Source organism: Bubalus bubalis, chromosome 15 (assembly GCF_019923935.1).
Source record: "Bubalus bubalis isolate 160015118507 breed Murrah chromosome 15, NDDB_SH_1, whole genome shotgun sequence".
Taxonomy (NCBI): Eukaryota; Metazoa; Chordata; class Mammalia; order Artiodactyla; family Bovidae; genus Bubalus; species Bubalus bubalis.
Window position 1 is genome coordinate 21,574,404 of NC_059171.1, and position 15,698 is coordinate 21,590,101.

A 15,698-nucleotide genomic window follows, 5' to 3' on the forward strand; every position below is an offset into this window, starting at 1 on the left:
TAAAAAGTAAAGCAGGTTAAAGGGATTGGGATTTGGAAGGTGAGGGGTAGAGATGGAGATTGAAGTATTCAATAGGGTGACCAGGGGAAGCCTTCTTGAGACCAGGTTTCACTCTGAGAAAGTGAGATGTGAGAGAAGAATTAAAAGAAGCTTTTTACTGACTAGAAGACTAGATGTCTCCGCTGATTTCTGGAGAAACAGCATTTTAGGCAGAGCAATGATCTTAAGTGAAAATGTACAGGGAAGCCAGCATGGCTGGATCTGAGTGAGCCGGGGCAAGCAGCTGGGGAGGAGGACAAGGAGCAATGGGTGCTGGATCCTATAGGCATGGTAAGCAAAATGGGAAGTTGTTGAAGAGTTTTAAGCATGTTAATGATATGATCTGAGGTACATTATTGCTGCTGTGCTAAGAGAGAGCTGAAGGGATATTGTAGAAGTAAGGAGACCACTCAGGAACTTTTCTAGTAATTCACATGAGAAATACTGGTGAAACCAGGCTTGTACTCGTGGAGCTGGTGAGAAGTGTTTGGGTTCTGAATATATTCAGAAAGTAGATCCAGCAGAATTTCCTCATGGATTGGGTGAACAGCTGGAAGGAAAGAATTACCCTTAATGGAAACAGAAAATGCTGTTCTTCCACTTATCTGAATTTTCCATATTTTAAAACACTGTATGGTTTTTTTTCTCAGTAAGGAATTAAGCATTTAAGATGAAAATTAATTATACATATGATTGATTTGCAGATAAACAGCATTTCTTTTTGAATTTGATGTATACTTCTAGATATGTTTGTTTCATTTTATAGGAAGATATTTCTCTTTTTTGTCTAAGTGTAATTACAGGCCTTAACCAAAAATCTTTTGTCCCTTTGGAGCAAATAGAAATAGGGGGAGAGAACAAGTATATGAAACCAATAGTTGAAGTTCAATAAAGGGACAGTAGCATTAAAAGAATATAAAGTTATCAGTAAAAAATAAAATGAAGTAACTCTAGAGACTTTTCTGTGATTATGGAAGGTAGTTGGTGGGTTAACTTATTTATTCTTTTTAAAATTTTCTATTTTCCTATCTTGCTCATTGTACTTCTTTATATTGATTCCAATGAATCTTTATTTATTGTCAGATTGTTTTAAGGCTGCCATAGACGTAGATAGAGCATCTTCAGTTCAGTTCACTATTGGAGTTTCAGCTTCAGCATCAGTCCTTCCAATGAATATTCAGGACTGATTCCTTTAGGATCAACTGGTTGGATCTCTTGCAGTCCAAGTGACTCTCAAGCGTCTCCTCCAACACCACGGTTCAAAAGCATCAATTCTTCGATGCTCAGCTTTCTTTATAGTCCAACTCTCACATCCATACATGACTACTGGAAAAACCATAACTTTGATTAGACAGACCTTTGTTGGCAAAGTAATGTCTCTGCTTTTGAATATGCTGTCTAGGTTGGTCATAGCTTTTCTTCCAAGGAGCAAGCGTCTATAATTTCATGACTGCAGTCACCATCTGCAGTGATTTTGGAGCCCAAGAAAATAAAGTCTGTCACCTTTTCCACTGTTTCCCCATCTATTTGCCATGAAGTGATGGGAGTGGATGCCATAGTTTTCTGAATGTTGAGCTTTAAGCCAACTTTTTCACTCTCCTCTTTCACTTTCATCAAGAGGCTCTTTAGTTCTTCTTCACTTTCTGCCATAAGGGGGGTGTCATTTGCGTATCTGAGGCTATTGATATTTCTCCCAGCAATCTTGATTCCAGCCTGTGCTTCATCCAGCCCAACATTTCACATGATGTACTCTGCATATAAGTTAAATAAGCAGGGTGACAGTATACAGCCTTGACGTACTCCTTTCCCATTTTGGAACCAGTCCATTGTTCCATGTCCAGTTCTAACTGTTGCTTCTTGACCTGCATACAGATTTCTCAAGAGGCAGGTCAGGTGGTCTGGTATTCCCATCTTTTTAAGAATTTTCCACAGTTTATTGTGATCCACACAGTCAAAGGCTTTGTTGTAGTCAATAAAGCAAAAGTAGATTTTTTTTTTCTGGAACTCTCTTGCTTTTGTGATGATCTAGCGGATGTTGGCAATGTGATCTCTGGTTCCTCTGCCTTTTCTTAATCTAGCTTGGACATCTGGAATCGCACAGTTTATGTACTGTTGAATCCTGGCTTGGAGAATTTTGGTCATTACTTTGCTCGCGTGTGGGATGAGTGCAATTGTGCAGTAGTTTGAGCATTCTTTGGCATTGCCTTTCTTTGGGATTGGAATGAAAACTGACCTTTTCCAGTCCTGTGGCCACTGCTGAGTTTTCCAGATTTCCTGGCATATTGAGTGCAACACTTTCACAGCATCATCTTTTAGGATTTGAAATAGCTCAACTGGAATTCCATCACCTCCAATAGCTTTGTTCATAGTGATGCTTCCTAAGGCCCTCTTGACTTCACATTCCAGGATATCTGGCTCTAGGTGAGTGATCACACACCATCGTGATTATCTGGGTCATGAAGATCTTTTTTGTATCCTTCTTCTGTGTATTCTTGCCACCTCTTCTTAGTATCTTCTGCTTCTGTTAGGTCCGTACCATTTCTCTCCTTTATTGTACCCATCTTTGCATGAAATGTTCCCTTGGTATCTCTAATTTTCTTGAAGAGAAAATTACTACTGGTTTAAATTACCTTCTAGTATAGAATGGTGCTAGGTCTTCATGTATTTTTGACATGGTAATTTTGGGAAAGATAGTGGAGTGGGGCAGGCAATGGCACCCCACTCCAGTACTCTCGCCTGGAAAATCCCATGGATGGAGGAGCCTGGTGGGCTACAGTCCATGGGGTCGCTAAGAGTCGGACACGACTGAGCGACTTCACTTTCACTTTTCACTTTCATGCATCGGAGAAGGAAATGGCAACCCGCTCCAGTATTCTTGCCTGGAGAATCCCAGGGACGGAGGAGCCTGGTGGGCTGCCATCTATGGGGTCGCACAGAGTCGGACACGACTGAAGCGACTTAGCAGTAGCAGCAGCAGCAGTGGAGTGGGGCATGGCCCAAATATGTAACTATTAGGTAGCATCATTTGTGCATCATTTTCTAGAGATTTACATACAAGGTCTTCATTTTTCAAATATAAGTTGAAAATATTGTTATGGATAAAATAAAATTAAGCTGGTATCTAATTCCTAGAGTCTTTTTCTTATTTTGTACTTCTGAAGTGGTCAGTGGATACTAAAATCATAATAATCCCATGAAAACTGTTTAAACCCCAAATTGGACCTTCATAAATTTGAATGTATAGGTACTTACCTAGGGAATAATTGAGAAAAAACAGTCGAAGTAAAGAGTTAAAAAAGACAATATCACTGTCAAAGGGTTGGGAAGAAGAAATTGGAGACCTGGAACATTCTTTAGAGAGAAAAAGGAAAGCAGCAGTGATGTTAGAAATGATACATATGATAGTCTGAGATGGACAAATGAGAGAAGCAGGGTTGATAGGAGAGAGAAGAAGGGCAGCAGACTGTGCGTTGCAGTTGGGAAAATACTGCCAAGAGATCACTGAGGGGTTAAAAGTGAATGGAAGGAAAAGGAAAGAAGAGAGTTTGCTATCCATCAGCTGTGATGTTGTTTCTGAAATCTTCTGGAGTTAACTGCTTGGAAGAGTCAAATATTGTATGGAATTATTTTTGTTCCAAACAATTGTTCCAAACAAATATTGTATGGAACTGTGGGGTCTAAGTGGTTGAATTTTATTATTGGTTTATATTCCTGTGAAAATGAATTAACTTGAATTTTTATTTCCTTTCTGTTTGATAACCTACAAATCTTCATTAGGAATCTTGGGGGGTAAAAATGACTTTGTCTGTCTCTACTCCTCCCCTCCCCTGCAGTGTTATGACATATTCCTAAACCCTCATTTAAACTTAAAATACTGGAGACGAAAACACAACACACTCCCTACTCTACAAATGCTGACTTTTTCTCAGTTTTATATGTTTATTTGGAATCACTTAAATATAATTCTCAAAAGGATAATATTAACATCTAGGTATTTGGCTTTTGGTAGAAAGAAATCCATGGTGTTATCTTTTTTTTCTTTCTTTCTTTTTTTTAGTTTTTTGAATGACTAAATAGAGGCACTGAAGTGCTAAAAGTGAGCAAAGCTTGATTTAAACTGAGTGTCTAACCAAATTCTTAGCTCATGGAGCACATTTTTTAAATTAATTTTTTATAGAAACTGCTACTTTCTCTTTCATTACACCTTTAGGGGAGCACTCTATTTTCATGAAGATTAAGAAACTTCTTACTGAATAATTGAAAAGAAATGACAGAGTAGTCCTGTTAAACCATCACCATCTTTTACTATCCCTCTACATTTCATCATGACAGCAGTGTGGTAGACTTATCAACGGCAAACGCAATGAATCCTGTTATTTTAGAAATACTGTAACTCATATAGGAGAGCATGGTTTATGATTTCTGAATCTGTCTGTTTTCAGTATAGTGCCCAGAAATGCCTTGGATGTAGGATGCATTTAGTTTTCAGTATTGTGAGGCACTAATCAGCTAAGTACCATAATCCTTCTTACAGAGTACATTCTTACTTGACCTGAGCTATATACAGCCACATAGTAACGACATAAAAGAATAACCTTTTTCTTAATAGGCCTATCACTAGAGGATTTTATGACTCCATCCGCGAATGAGTTTTGTTTTATGTGTAACTTTTTAGTAATTGGGTTTTTAAATATAATGATTGTAAGCAAATAGAGACTTTCAAATCATCTGATTAAGGATGGCTCCAATGATTTTGCCCGAGCTAGAAGGATTAAATGAAAGCACTCCCTGGAACAGTGTTGATGTATTTTTGTCAACATGATGCTTCATGCTCGACAGATGTGCATTGGTTGAGCGAAAGGTAAAACTATAAAAAATGTGTTGAATACTGTGAAACGTAAAAAAAGATTGATTTTTTTCTTGTTTTGTGATGAATATAAATTGTTTGATTTGTTAAAATTCCTTTTTTGTAGGAATTATAGGGATAGAACCTACATATTTTATGTTTTACAGGATTGTATGCATCTGTTAAATCCTTGATTTAAAGTGCCTTACCAGCTTCAAATTTTGGAATTTTATTACAGTGTTATGTTTAAACTATATGGTTAGCACCGTGTAGTTCAATTAAGGAAGTATCATTTCAATTTATTTTAGCATTATCATGCTGTATTTAGCTTCTAAAGTTGGAGACTTTTTCAGATTATTGACTCTTCAAATATAATTTCTATTCTTATGCTAATATAGTGATAATTATTCAGTAATCTCTACTAAAAACATGAGTAAGAGATTTTCATATAGGTAGTATTAATTGTAATAATACAGATTTGCATTTAGAGAAATTAGTAACTTCAAGTTCTTCATTCTTCTCTCAATGTCACTATGATTCTTAAAAATTCCATAGGTTTTCAGAATTGAAATTTATAAATATTAAAGGTTAAGTTTTTTGTATAATCTTTCACTGTTCTTATGAATGTTTTCAAATGTTTACTGGATTACATTTTCAGCCACTTCATGATTTTATATATAGTAAGTATTGTAGGTAGTATAGTAACACAAACCACATAGGATGCTAAAGGGTATAAATATTAAAATAGAAACTAATGTTAAAAGCATCATGAATTAATATACAGTATATAAATTGAGCTACCTTTGGGATATTCTTGAAAGTGGCTTTATTTGAGGAAAAATCTTTTTATTTGGAGTTTTACTATTAGTCAATATGATTTGTAGACATGGAATTTTAAAGAGACTAATTAGAGTTTCTTGCTCAAACTATTATGCCTAGCATTTATAATGAAGTATCAGGTGTGAATGTATAGCTCGAATATTTAGAGATAGATTGACTCGTTAGTTCAGATGACAAAAATTATAAGCAGTGAACAAAGAATGCTGCTGATTAAAGTAGATTTAAGATATTTCTGCACGTGATTTTCTATAAACTAGTTACAGTTAAATTGCTTGTGTGCTCGGTCATGTCTGGCTCTTTGCCACTCCGTGGACTGTAGCCCACCAGGCTCGTCTATCCGTGGAATTTTCTGTAAGAATACTGGAGTGGGTTGCCATTTCCTTCTCCAAGTTCTAATTAAGACCACTATAATATGGTGAAAGAGAAAGTAATTGTATCAACTTAAGTTTCAATTAAGAGAAGTAAGATGAACAGATATTAGGTAAATACAGAGTAATATAAATAGATATTGATATTGTTATATATTAAAAATAGAGACTGATGCATAGTAGTGAAAATTAAAACACTGCATGATGTCACAAATACATTTTATTCTAAAAAAGTCATAATACTGGATTGTGCCTTTTAATTTTTCAGGGCCTTTGAAGGAAGAAGTGAAATATAACATCTTAGATGAATTGTTGCTTTCTTCTGAATTAAAATTTATGGGTTAAATACTGTTAAATGCTTTATGATTGTCTAGAGAAGTGTACAAGTTATCACTATGTTCTTTTTCCTATTCAGTGTTTGCCACCTGATAATAATAAATGCTAAGGCCGGCTTACAAAGGCCAGTAGTGAAGGCAGAGTTAAGAGGTACAGTAGTTACATTTTCATGGATTTTCTTCAGTCCCTGAAAAAATATAGTGTCTGAGAAATATAGCAATTTTAATTTAAGGAAAGTATATATGAAATAATTCTAATGATATAATTGGTAAAAATTGTTTTGACAGAGTATTTGGATATTTTGGAATATCTGATAGCAGATTCATTGTTTGGTAAGAATATTCTTAGAGTATCTTGCCCTGCTTCTAGCATGGCTTTAATACTCTCAGGTACTCTGCCTCAAAGCATATTTTTAACAATCGAATTCCATGTTAAGTAACTGACAATAGTCAGCCCAATTTCAGAAATCATGACCAATGTTCAAGTTTTACTTAAATAGTATGAAAAATCAACATCCACAGTGTGATCCACAGTGTGATTCACATGCTTCAGGCAAATTTCATAATCTCTAGAACAAAGTAATTGTTGGCTTTAATATTGAATTCAGTTTTCCTAAGGTATGATTTTTAAAAACACTTAAATAGCTAGCTAAGTGACTTAGCAGCAGCAGCAAGGTGAATTCTGTAATGAATAAGTATTCTTATCAATACAACAGAATATATATTTCCTGGATTATAAAGTTTCACTGTATTCACTTTATACCCTTCTTACTTTCAGAAATTTAAGTTAACTCCTCAAGGGAATAAAATATTCCTTTTTCCTTCCTGTCTCTGTCCCGTAATAACCATAATGATGTTAAATATATTACTAGAAATTCCTCATTTCCAAAGAGATCTTGTTCTAAATGTTTAATTCTAAAGGGATTGGCACTCAAATACATTTTTGCCAAAGAAATCATTTTATAGACAATAGTCTAAAGTCCAACAACAAAAGCAAAATTAACATATAATAATTAACATATAATTACTGCCTTGGGAGTAGTAGGGGAAAGAGAAGATCTAGACTGTTTTAGCATATCAGTGGATTTGTGTACTGAAGAAGAGAGCAAGCCATGAAAAGCAGAGATAACCTAAGAGCCAATTATTCAATCAGTTATTTCATTCAGCAGATTGAGCACCTATTATGTGCCACCCTCCTTAGATCCACGGTGCCTGTCTTCTTGAAATATAACATTTAACAGTATTATAGATATTTCTGGATAGAAATGGGTAAGATTACCTAGAGGAGTGCAGTGAGGATAAAGATCATCACTAAGTTTATTTTCCTTCAGAATATCCAGTTTTCTGTGAACATTTTCTGCAACTTTTTACTTCATTTACTTGTAGTCTTAAATCCCACATTTGAGAGATTAATTTGTATTAGTAATCTTAGGCATGAAAGTATTTTGATAATATTGTAAAACCAATGTCCATTCATTCTGATTTAGTCTGCTTGTTTTTCTTTTGACTTTCAACTGAGATGAGACAAAATATAATGAGATATTTACCAAGTATAATAAATTCCAATTTACTCAGTTTGGAAGCCTTAAATTTTTTGAAAGGGAGGAGCATGTGAAAAAGGCTTAGTGGCCTGATTTTAGATGGAATCTAGAGATAAACTATCCTGGAAAATCCTTGATTTAATAAAATAACAGTGAAGAATTCAGTACATTTATATTTCATAAAACAGCTTTGAGTTAAAAAAAAAAAAAAAAAACGGGAAAGAGTAGCAACTAAATGAATACCCAAGACATTTCCAGCAAAGCTATGTTTTACATGAATGGGCTAGACATAGTGTAACTATGTTATTCAGCTCTTAGTTCAAATGTACTTTTTTAGAAAGACCTTCTTTCTTGAAAGCTTCCCTCAGTCACTTTTGTAATTTTACCTTATTCCAATTTTCTTCCATAGGTCTTCTTACTATATGAATTTAGCTTAATATGTTTATGTGCTTACTGTCTTCCCCACTAGAAAGAACTTGTTGAGGGCAGACATATTATGTGCCTTTTCTCTGTTGTATTTCCAGCAACCAGCATCATAACTGGCCCATAGTCAGCACTAAATAAATATTTATTGAGTGATTGAACAAATAATGGAGATATAAAAGTATGTTAAAATTTAAGGTTTAGTGGATAGTACTTAAAATTAGGTAATTTAAAGTAGAATGAGTAGTATTATGCTGGGGAAATATGATCAGTACTGAATGCTAATTAAGTAATTATGAATGGAATGAATAGTATTTTGTGCTGGAGAAACACAAATTTCTATTCAATACACACTTAATTGTAATAAAATTAAAACTTAGTTAAGTACTCTTTAAATGAAACTTTAAAAATTCTTTTCTTATTTTTAGAGACAGATATATTTATTAACTTAGGTTGGAACAATTTGTTATTTAAACACTGAAATGTATTTGAATTCCATAAAGTCTGCATTTAATGGAGGTCAGATGGTCAGTTTGAGAAAGAGCTTATTTAATTGCTTATTCTTTAGAGTTCCCTAGAGAAATTTTCATTTATCTCAGTGTATATATTTGTAGTGTAGTAAGTAGATAAGTAGCTAGATAATGAGATGTGAATATTTTAAAAATTGGCACTAGTAAGTTACTTACATCTTGATAAGACTATCATTATTTTTTGCAATGCTTTAAACTTTTATTTAGGCATATTAACTTGATGAAGTTGTGGTACTGATATAAGATCATAATCTTAAGAAATGGAAGAGGATTTTAGAATCACTCAGCTTCTTGTAACAAAGGGTCATCTAATCATTTCTGTATTCCTAATTTATATTATAGTACATGGCATTAAGTTTTTATCTAATACATACTTGTTAAAATAATATTTGAGTTAATGTGTATAATCTGTATCTCTCACTTTAAAGTACATGCTCAAAGATTAAATGTCTGTAAAGGTTTGAGTAACTGGTTAATAGTAAAAATAGGACTAAGAAACCCAGGTCCCTTAACTCCAGTGTTCTTTTCATGATACATTGCTCCCATTCTAGTATATTTTTTCTTTATTCATATGTATAAAAATGACAAAAAGAAAATGAATTATGCATAATAGACACATAAATAGGATATTATGTAAGTTAATGCTGTATAATTTGAGTGCGCTGTTTTGATTGTATGTTTTAAACTGTTGGAGTCTGGTGTTATGTAAATCACAAACCTAAAAGATTTGTGATTAAGTCCTAAATGTTTTATATGTAAGCGAATGTCCTTTTTTTTTTTTTTTTTTTAAAGTACATACACTTGCTTAACAATAAAACATTTAAGGCAACAGGCCAGCTCCTTCATTTACTATAGTACTTTTCCCTTTATGGTTCTAGGTTAGAGTCAACCCTAGCAATGCACATGTATGAGGTTTGAAAAGTAGAAGAGATGATAGAAACCATTATTGTCAAGCAGAGTTGCTGGCAGGCAGATGGCCAGATGTGAAAGTTTTAGTGGCTCCTGGATTAAGCTTCTGTTCGTTGACTACCCTAATGTGGTAATCAGCTGAGATAATTGGTGGCAAATTCCCGAAGACTTTTGGAATTCACTGAAGTTTCCTAAGAGCCGTTTCCTGTCCTTGGTTCTCCAGGCTGAAAACAACATTAACGTCTCTGACCTTCATTAGTTAGCAGGATCAGCGATTGTGTAGTTTTGATTTCTGTATTGAAACCCTGACTCTCTGGAAAACCTAGAGTGACTTTTGTTTTTATTAACAGACTCTAACTGATACATTGATGGACTGCAGTCCTGATATGGGGGGTTGGTTATAGAAAAGAGATTTTTAGAGGAGAATGATAATTTTGTTACGTTGAGTCATTCTACATGTATCCTTTCTCTGCTCTTTCTTTTGGATCAAAAAATACTATCTAAGAAATTCTCAACTGAGCTCTCTAATCTTTGTCGTCTTTAACTGCAACTGACCCCACCCTTTCACGCGTCCTGGCAAAATCTCTATAACAGTTATTCTAAACCTTTCCTGACATCTTCATGATTCCAGTTCCGTTGCTTCTCATGTCTAGTGATTGCTGTTATTTGAGTTTGTGCCAGAGAAGAGGACAGTATGAACATTTTGTTGACAAAGAGTTATTTGTGTGATTGCAAGGTCTACCAGCTTGAATGGTGTTAGAGGGGCAGGTTGAAAACTGAATGAACAACTGTTTCTCTGAGGCTGTAAGGACATATAGATACAGAAGACAGAAGTGTCATGGAGCCAGCCTTAATTTAATGAAGATGGAATGAACGTAGCAAATCTTTCTGATTTCTTTTTGAAATGAATAAATTATCATAGTTGGTATTTATTTACACTGCTTATCTCAAGTTAAGGCAGTAAAGGGTTGGAAATATAATGATAAGATGAAGATTTAGATGAACCAGTACTAGCATGATCTAGGCAGATAATGAGTGAAAAATGACTTTTAAGAGTCAACTTTTTAGTAAAAAAATGTTTACTAAACTATTGACCAAACAACTAAAGATCAATCAGTTTAGCTTCATCAGGTTTCCAAGTAACTATGAAATCAAAGTATCAGGAATAGAGAGAAAAGAAGATGAAATTTTTCTAAGCTTCTGAATAACAATTGGGAGATAGCGTAAGGGTATTGAGCCAAGCAAAAAAGTTAGAAAAAAGGCTATTTTGTAGCAGCAAGATGAAATGTTGATTATTTGATTTGGGGGCATATATATATTCTATACGGGATATGCCACTGAAGAAGCATATTAAAAGTACCTTTTAAATTTCCTATTTGAACTGAATAAAATGAGTATCAGTAAAACTTTTGTTATGGCATGACTTCAAAATTAAAAAAAAAGAAGCAAAAGAACTATTTGAATTTATCCATCCAACCTTCCAGTGAATCAGTAAAATGTGAAATTGCTTAAATTCTGCTCTTTTTATCATTCTTTTTCTTTGGTTATTTAGGAAAAGAAGTCCATCAGTGTCCAGAGATCAGAACAGAAGATACGACCAAAGGGAAGAAAGAGAAGAATATTCACAGTATGCTACTTCGGACAGCGCAATGCCTAGATCTCCATCAGATTATGCTGATAGGAGGTCTCAACGTGAACCTCAGTTTTATGAAGAGTCTGATCATATAAATTATAGGGACTCCAACAGGAGAAGTCATAGACATTCCAAAGAATATATTGTAGATGACGAGGATGTGGAGAGTAGAGATGAATATGAAAGACAGAGGAGAGAGGAGGAATACCAGGCGCGCTATCGAAGTGATCCGAATTTGGCCCGTTATCCAGTCAAGCCACAGCCCTATGAAGAACAAATGCGTATCCATGCTGAAGTGTCACGAGCCAGGCATGAGAGAAGGCACAGTGATGTTTCTTTGGCAAATGCTGAACTGGAAGACTCCAGGATTTCTATGCTAAGGATGGAACGACCATCAAGGCAAAGGTCTATATCTGAACGTAGAGCTGCCATGGAAAATCAGCGATCTTATTCAATGGAAAGAACTCGAGAGGCTCAGGGACCAAGTTCTTATCCACAAAGGACCACAAACCATAGTCCTCCTACCCCCCGGAGGAGTCCAATACCCATTGATAGACCAGACTTAAGACGTACTGACTCACTAAGGAAACAACACCACCTAGATCCTAGTTCTGCTGTAAGGAAAACGAAGCGGGAAAAAATGGAAACAATGTTAAGGAATGATTCTCTCAGTTCTGACCAGTCAGAGTCAGTGAGACCTCCACCACCAAAGCCTCATAAATCAAAGAAAGGAGGTAAAATGCGCCAGGTTTCACTGAGCAGTTCAGAGGAGGAATTAGCTTCTACACCTGAATATACCAGTTGCGATGATGTTGAGATTGAAAGTGAGAGTGTGAGTGAAAAAGGTAAGCACTATATTCTAATCATACATTTGCCTGTAATTGATAAGAGTTTTTCTTTTAGGCTGTATTTCTGAGTAGTCCTTTAATAGGTATTACAACCTTTGTTTTTAAGTTCTTTAATGGTGCTCATTATGTAAATAAAATTTGAAGTTATAAAAAGTGAATTTCTTTGGTAATTAATTTTCATAGAAGAAAAGTCTACTGATTTTTTGAAATTAGTTTTTGTTTCTGAAAATGTTCTTGCATCACTTGATGGCAAATTTTAAAATGCCTGTTAGCTATAGTTGTAAAAATAACATCTTTTGTGTTTCCTTTTAAAAGGAACAGTATGTTTATTACAGAACATCTGAAAAATTGCTCAGTATAAAGAATTAAATACAAGCTATTCTTGGTCCTTTCTGCCAAATATAGCTATTGCTAACATTTTGTTGTATTCCCTCTTCCAGTTCATATATATTTTGCATATTTACAAAATTGGTATCATACTATTTAATTTTGTATTCTGATTTTTTTCAGTTGATCGTGTATCATTAGCTTTTCTCTAAGCCTTCAGATGTTCTTCAGAAATGTTTTAAATGACTGCATTAGTGTTCTATCATAAGGAAGAACCACAAACTAACTATTCATCTACTTGGTATCGTTGCAGTTGCTTCCAATTGCTAGTGTAAATGATATTATAATGGCTATCTTTGTACATAATTTTTTGCCTGTTTTCTGAGTATTTCACAGATACCTATTTGTGCTTTGAATCTTTTAAGCTTTTAATTCAGATTAGCAGCCTGCTCTCCAGAAAGATTATAACACTCCGTTCCGTCAGACGTGCTTGAGTTTTCGGTCTTAATGCTCCAAATTTTTGCCATTTGAATAGACCACAAAAAATACTATCTTATTGTCATTTTATTTTGGTTGTGAAGATGAATGTTTTGCTATATTGTTCTATGAATTGTCTGTTCTTTCCTTTTATTGCTTCTGCCCGAGATCCTATTGCATGTTAATTGGTTTTGCTGTTGTTGATTGATGAGATATTTTTAAATGGTTAGAATTTTACTCATTTGTCTGTCATATATTCCAAATATATTTCCCATTTTGATGTTGAGCTAGTAATTTTCTTTGGTCATTTGGAAATACTGAATTTAGTATAGCTAACTCTGCATATTTCATGATTTTTTTCCATCCTTTTATCCCTAGAAACTCTTTATTTATCACCAAATCAGTTAAATATTTAACTGTATACGCCTCATGTTTTTATTATTTCATTTTTAAAAAAACTTTGACTTTTCAATCTTTCTGAAATTTGTTTTAAAGAAAGTGAAAGAAAGTGTTAGTTACTCAGTCGGGTCCGACTCTGTGATTCCATGGACTGTAGCCCACCAGGCTCCTCTGTCCATGGAAATTTCCAGGCAAGAATACTGGAGTGGGTTGCCATGCCCTTCTGTAGATGATCTTCCCGACCCAGGAATCAAACCCAGGTCTCCTGCTTTGCAGGCAGATTCTTTACCATCTGAGCCACTTAGATGGTAAAATAATTGCTTAAATTGCTTAACATAATTACTTATAATTACTTAAAATAGTTACTTAGAAATATAAATGAAAGGTGGTTTCCAATCTGATCTGAAAACAGAAAATGTGATTTTAAAATAACTAATAAGAAATATGAGAGGCCTACATGAAGGAAGCTATTCAACTTCACTGAGCACCGTAAAAGAAGATGTGAGTAGAGATTCATTTTATGTTCCTTATTGGGAAGTCTAAATACTATAAAGATGCATGTTCTTTTCAAACAATTGTTGGGGGTAGTAACATTCTAGTCATAACCCAGTTGGTTGCCTGGAGTATCCTATTTCTAAAGTCAATCTGAAAGTTGTAGAGGAGAAAAAAAACAGCTCGTTTTGTTTCTGTCTGTGTTTTAGTTTCTTGTGTGAATTAGGCTGATAAAAGATTAATAAGAGAAAAACAAGTTTATTAAACATCATGTGCATTTTGCATACATATGCTCACTCAGCTATAAGAAACTCAAAGAAGTGTTTAGAATTTAGGTTCATATAGCATCTTAACAAAGAACAATACAGTTTTTAAAGAGATGACAGAAGAAAGGCAAGAGACTTCTTGAGTTTCTAGAGCTGCCAATTGTGGGAAGGTAAATTTGGAGGGGGAATCCAGTGGAAGATAAGGGCTAGCTAGTAAACTTTGTTATGCATATTCTTCTGGAGCCATCTCTGGGCTGATACCGAGTAATGAAATAATGTCCTTTCTGGTATAGAGAGCAGAGGGGAACAGCTTTATGAATTTATGTCCTGCTTTTAGGCCTATGTGGGTAGGACAGGGAACTTTCCTTATATCTGCTTCTTCTCAATTATCTTCAGCTCAAAATAATCCTTATGCCAGGGTTGGCATGTGAATGTATGGCAAAAACCACCACAATATTGTAAAGTAATTAGCCTCCAATTAAAAAAAAAAAAGAAACAAACAAAAAAACAAATGAGAGATGCAGAATGCATTACAAACTGAAGGCAAAGATGTAAGTTATCTCTTGGGGAAAATGAATATACAGTGAAAAAAATCAAGTTAAAGCCTTATTTCATAGAAGTTGCATTTAAGTGATAAATGATAGGAAAATTGTGTTTATGAAAATATGAAAGTCTATAAAGAGAAGTTGTAGATCTTAATTTTATCATAGATCATATAGAAAATTTATTTCCCAGAAAATATATTACTTCCTAAGGTATATCTAATTATCATTATTTTGGTTACATTCCATATTTGCCTGAATGTATCACAATACCTAAGAAAAATAAGTTTTGTTATCTATAGTAGTTTGGTTTAGATTCTGTTATTTACTTATATTATTTTTTGCTAACTCAGTGCCTTTACTTTTACCACATAGATGGAAAAAGCAAAACAAATGCACCAGTCCAATTCTTGAAAGCTTTTTATATGTAATATTCTTCTAAGGGCTTATGCTTTGTTTCAGGATTTTGAAGTATACACTTATAAATATCTCACATAAATATAAAGCTATGTATGAGTTAAACTCAAATCCTATGTAATACTGCTTAAGCATGAGAAGAAACTATACTCATTCATATCACTTTTTTCTCCTAACTTGAAGTAGTAGAACACTTTTAGATGGTCTTTTTCATATACCTAATAATTTGTTTCAGAGTATGATTTCTGCCAACATGTTCTTCCAGTGGGCAATCATAATTTAATTCAGCTTTGGAGGAGGAAATTAAATAAAATAACCTTTTCCCATTTGACATTATCTCCAATATGAGGAGAAATTGTAGCTGTTGAGAAACTAGAATAATGTGGGAAAGATTGAATTGTGTTGTATCTTGACTTTTCATCATTAGCCTTTTATTATTATTTTTGGAAAAAGTGTCAATGAGGCT

At 34.2% G+C, this 15,698-nt stretch overlaps 1 protein-coding gene across 18 annotated transcripts in view; it reads left to right on the forward strand.

The window, feature by feature from the left end:
- Positions 1-15,698, forward strand: part of RIMS2 (regulating synaptic membrane exocytosis 2) — a 539,581-nt gene that overhangs the window by 270,769 nt on the left and 253,114 nt on the right. For all 18 annotated transcript variants that reach the window (XM_006053914.4, XM_006053915.4, XM_025265138.3 and 15 more), the window contains one exon: positions 11,384-12,309. In XM_006053914.4, the coding sequence (XP_006053976.2) occupies positions 11,384-12,309 (926 nt within the window). The remainder of the gene's footprint in view (positions 1-11,383; positions 12,310-15,698) is intronic.